General features: G+C 39.7%; 1 protein-coding gene across 1 annotated transcript in view; it reads left to right on the forward strand.

The window, feature by feature from the left end:
- LOC107715121 (rab GTPase-activating protein 1-like) overlaps positions 1 to 5549 on the forward strand; it is a 100296-nt gene that overhangs the window by 83812 nt on the left and 10935 nt on the right. The window contains 1 exon segment of the mRNA XM_016521189.1: positions 3769 to 3897. Coding sequence (XP_016376675.1) covers positions 3769 to 3897 — 129 coding nt within the window.

A 5549-nucleotide genomic window follows, 5' to 3' on the forward strand; every position in this document is an offset into this window, starting at 1 on the left:
TATATGTGTGTGTATTGTGTATATTTATTATGTATATATAAATGCACACACATACTGCATATATTTAGAAAATATTTACATGTATATATTTATATTCATATAATTTGTCATATATAAATATATTTAATATATAAACAAATATAAAAATAAGTGGTTGGAGGAGAACTCTGAACCCCAATACAGTATTTTTTCTGTCGCATAGCCTCCTGCCTTACAAAAGTATCTAAACGTAAAAAAAATACTAGCTTGATAAAACATCTGATATTATCTTCTAATATTCGTATCTAATTGGGCTCAACTGATGATTTTTTTTAATAGAAAAATTCTCAGAAGCCACTGGCCTTTGGCTCTGAGGACCCAATATCATGTTTGATGACTATTTAGACTCTTTGAGGTTTTTTTCTTCTTTTTCTTCATTTATAAAGTATTACTGGTGCCCAGATGGAAATGTGTGTGGAAATGTATTTATTTTTTTAAGTATGTATATACACTGTTCTGGGAAAAAATATTATTATATAAAAAAAATTATATAAATTATAACCAAAAAACGAAATATTAACTCATTTAGTAAATTAAATTATTTTTGTCATAATGCATCTGAATGTTATTTTGTAAGTAACATTTTTCTCAGTTGCGATTCTGATTATATTTTTATTACTATAATCCAGTTATAATCCAAAGTTTTTTGTATTTTCCTCACTGATTAAATTGTAATGCTTGTGAAAGAAAGAAATATTATTGTTAGTGTGTTCTGCTATTTTCCCACCATGTTTAAATTGAAACAGAAGAAACCAGTGAAAGCAGGTGGACAGAAGTTGATGTGAATGTGCGTGTGAGGAAGCAAGAGATGTACATTAATAGAGAGAGCGAGAGAGGAGCTAGAGGGGGTTGCACTGCCTCGCTCCTATTGGCTAACCATTACGACATTCTCCCCGAAGGCTCCCAAACCCCCTCCTCCTCCTCTCTCTCTCTCTGCCGCTCCACACCCCTCCATCTCGCGCTCTGTTTCTCCACATGTCCCCCTGTCTGTTCCCTTAGCGAGCATCCAGCAGCAATTAGCATTTAGCATGAGTTGCATTGGAGCCTCGGCCATGTCCACTGTCCATTCGTCCACGGTCTCCTGTTCCCTCGCAATGCCCCTCCTATCTTCCTCTCCTCCTCCCTTTCCGCCACTCCGCCACCTTTTCTAGCATCGACAGCATCTCTGTGAGCATCTCTCCCTCCCCGTCTTCCTCTCACGCGCTCTTCGACTTTCCCTGCTGTTTGAAAGCAAAGCACAGAAGCCACTGGAGCTGGAGTAACGAAGGCCGGAGGACGAGAAGACGACAGCCTCCACCCAGTCTCGCATCTCACCTCCTTCATCCCACACTTGGACGTTCTGGCACCTTTTGGATACTTCTGGACCTCGACAGGATGGCGGAGCTGGCAGACTCTCGACTGAACAAGAACAAGGACTTAGCTTGACTCCGACTCTACAGACTCCTTGACGGAGAGCAGAATCTACCTGACGACAACTCAACTTCATCTTGTTTCCACCTTGATCCGAGACCCTTTGAAGACGAGCAAAACACAGAAGACGTGCTGCCTGTTGTCTGTCTCGACAGCACCACGCGACTTTCCTCCTGCCTGTTGCCAGGCAACAAATTGCAAATTTGGGATTTCGGGAGGAGCCGGCCAATGATAAACCAGGATGGAAGCGTATTTCCTCGTTGAAGTATGTCAAACCACTTTCGGTTTGCTTTGGTTCTGGCATCTTTTAAACTAGGCGTGGTCTCCGATATTGTTTACATTGCAGACCCAAAATGGATCAATGCAAGTGTGAATCTGCTCTCCGGTTTTTGATGCCACATACTCAGGCTTGTCAAATCATGATCGAATGACACCGTCACATTTGCCGAGGCTGCTTTAGCGCTACCGAATCAACCACCTGGACTAACTTTTCCAAGATTGGACACCGTCTTGGGACATCAACGTGGCTGACTCCAAGTCAGCCCCAGAGCCTCCATGGGAGGACGATGCTGGGGATTCTGAAGGAGCCCAAGAGGCTCTTTCACCTTTGACCCCAGAGAGAGACTTGTCTTCACCGCCTCTATGGGCTCAGATACCACCTGCCGTGCGGAGGCTGGAGGAAGGGGGCACTGGAGAGGACAAGGGTGGGCTGGTCAATGACTGTACCGATAGAGTCATGGGGCTGCTGGGCATGGGTCACCGCCTGTTTGTGCCCCGACTGCTGGCGGTGAGGGGCAGCTGCTGCAAAAATAGGCCTCCTTCATGTCTGTTTATGTTTTGTGTGTTTATATAGGAAACGTGTAGCTGGCTTTTATTTGTCATTCTGTTGAAGGCAATTTTGTTTCACAATGTCTTTTTAATATAAAGAGAATTTTTTATTTATTTATTTTATTAATAATGCTTTGATGCCTTAAGTTGTATATAAACACTTATTTTTATTTTTTTAAATGTTCTAATTTATTTATTTAGTTCTTTAATACTTTAAGTTCACTTGCAGCATACAAAGTATAACTTTTTTAATGTTTTCAATTATTAATTAATTTGTTTGTTTGTATATTTATTATATTTTATTGATAATGCTTTTGATGCCTTACGTTCACTTGCAGCATACAGCATAGGTTCTGTTTATTTTAAAATAGTTTTATTTGTTTGTTTGTTTGTTTAATAATGCTTTGGGGAAGTCGTGGCCTAATGGTTAGGGAGTCGGACTTGTAATCCAAAGGTTGCGGGTTCGAGTCTCGTACGGGCAGGGATTGTAGGTGGGGGGGAGTGAATGTACAGCGCTCTCTCCCACCTTCAATACCACGACTGAGGTGCCCTTGAGCAAGGCACCGAACCCCCAACTGCTCCCCGGGCGCCGCAGCAAAAAAATGGCTTCCCGCTGCTCCGGGTGTGTGTTCACAGTGTGTGTGTGTGTGTGTGCACTTTGGATGGGATAAATGCAGAGCACTAATTCCGAGTATGGGTCACCATACCTGGCCACATGTCACGTCACTTCACTTCACTTCACTTTGATGCCCTAATTCACTTGCAGCATACAAGCTATTTTTTATTTTTAATGTTTTATTTATTTGTTCATTCATTTTATCATGCAATGCTTTAATATCTTAAGTTAACTTGCAGCATATAAACTATTCTTTTTTTAATGTGCTTGTTTGTATGTATGTATGTATTTAATGCCTTAAGTGCACTTGCAGCATACAAACTAGTTTTATTATATAAATGTTATTATATATTTAATTAATTAAAAATGCTTTGATGCCTTAGGTTTACATGTAGCATACATGTAAAAAAAAAAAAATTTGTTAGTTTTAAAAAATTTTACAAAAATTTTTTATTGTCTTAAGTTCAATTGCAGCAAACCATCTATTATTTTTTATTTTTAATGTATATTTGCTTTCTTTTTTTTTGTTAGCAAAGTGCAGATTAACATTTGGTTTAATATTGGTTATTTTGGCCATAAAAGGAAAGTAATTATTAGCTTTTCGCCATCGGCCAGACTTTCAGTATTGGTAGAAATTATGTTGTACTGTGCAAATCTTACTCTTACTCTTGTTGTCATTTGATAGATGGATTTAAATATCTGATTTATGCTCAAACAATATAGCATCTGTAAAATGTTATGTGGCTTTGTCAGGTTCACAAAAGGCCAATGCAAACATAAATGAGGAAAATAATCACCTAGGAAAGTTCCTCTTCAGGTAGTTTATCAGGTTAATTTTACTGAAATGACACTAAACCAGTTCTGTTTGCATGCAGACCTCCAAGGAAGACTTGCTTCAAGCTGACTTTGAGGGTGCGCTGAAATTTTTCCGGGTCCAGCTCCCAAAACGCTACAGGGCGGCAGAGAACGCTCGGCGCCTGATGGAGCAAGCTTGCAATATCAAGGTAAGAAACAGCTCCAAACATCTTTCAAAGCACTATCAAACACTGGGCATTTATTAATATATTTAATACATTTAATTTAGTTTTGCCCTTATTTTTCTATCAATTTAGTGCCAGTTACATGAATTCTGTTGATTTGAAAACCCCAACCATAAATATTATATTTAATTTGAATATTTTAATAATTTATCTACTTTTTTGTTTGTGCTTTGAAAATGAATGAGTTTTCAAATTGCTTGGCTTATGGTGATGAGGTGTGCTTTTAGTTGTCTGATCAGTTGGATTTATGCATGGCGGATGATGAAATGGGTGGAAACCTATGGACTTATGTTGAAGGAGTTAATGATGTAATCCCAGGTCACTTTTGCATTGTTTGAGAAATGTGAGGCACTACACCACAAAGCTAGCATGCAGTTATTCAGAGAATGCAGAGACCTTGTCTGCGTTTCAAGGCTACATTGAGACAAGGTGGAGTTAAGACTCAAGGATAAATACCCACAATTCTCTGCCTCAAACCCATTCCACATGACTTCTATAGGCTCTGACCTATTTTCCGCTGGGGTTATTGCTTCTTCCATACATTCATGCTTTAAAGAGTTTATTTTTGTTGGGGGGCAGGGGTTTTATTTATTTATTTGTGTGATGTTGAGTGTGCATGTTCAGGAAGGAAGGAGGAGAAAAGATCAAGATAATACTGTGTTCATCTTCTCCCTCCTACTTTTTTTCTCTTTCTTTTTGTAAAAGCAGTCTTGCTGTCACTAACAGCAGGATTTCCTGTGCCCCAGTCGCTCACTGCTGTGCTTCAGTAATGCAGTAATTGTATAATGCACTGTTTAACTAGGGATGACTGTTTGTACGCTACAATTAATTCCGACATTGAGAATGTTTTGTCCAAACAGTGTTGCTAAAGGGATAGTTTCTTGGATATGGCTAGTATCCATGTATGTACTTCTACATAGAAGTAGAAAAGAAAAATTAGAGAGGGTGAATCACTCTGTGGGGAAACCAGCAGCTGAGTGAGGTGATGTAACAGGTGCATTCATCAACAAATCAGCAAAAAGAGAGCAGCTTCATTTTACGCTAGTATAATGTGTCTGTAGGATCATTATCCTTTGTTTTTCCTTTGTATGGCATTTTCAACTCCAAGTCCACACCCACCTCCATGCACCCTTGATCCACGTCTCTTCCACGCCCTAACGGGAAGGATGGGTTTATACCTGCAGCATTTACGCCACAGACTTCATTTGGACTACTTGCGATTTGCTCAGGTCTGTTGTTATTGTTCCTTTGGAGAGAAGACCCAACCCTCTACATTGCGAGTAAATCACTCGCATATGCGACTAAATCTTCACTCTGGGCGACTAAATTATGTCTAATATTAGCCATTTGCTAATAAATTCTCAGATTTTACTCGCCAGTTAGAGTTGGAGGCAGTATAAGTTTAGCTCAGATATATTTTCACTCGCCGAACACTCTGACTGAGCACTTCAGAGTTTTGCTCTCCGTCAAGCGATCTGTGCTGTTTTTCAGTTCATCTGAATGGATGTGCAACGCACCTGTATTTAACGTACCGTAAACTCTAGTGTGAAGGCGCACAACTTGCCGTCGCTTTGTTTCACACACACTCAGCGAGAGAGGGAGAGAGAGAATTGACG

The sequence above is a fragment of the Sinocyclocheilus rhinocerous genome, unplaced genomic scaffold, assembly GCF_001515625.1.
Source record: "Sinocyclocheilus rhinocerous isolate Xijiao unplaced genomic scaffold, SAMN03320098_v1.1 scaffold509, whole genome shotgun sequence".
Classification (NCBI taxonomy): domain Eukaryota; kingdom Metazoa; phylum Chordata; class Actinopteri; order Cypriniformes; family Cyprinidae; genus Sinocyclocheilus; species Sinocyclocheilus rhinocerous.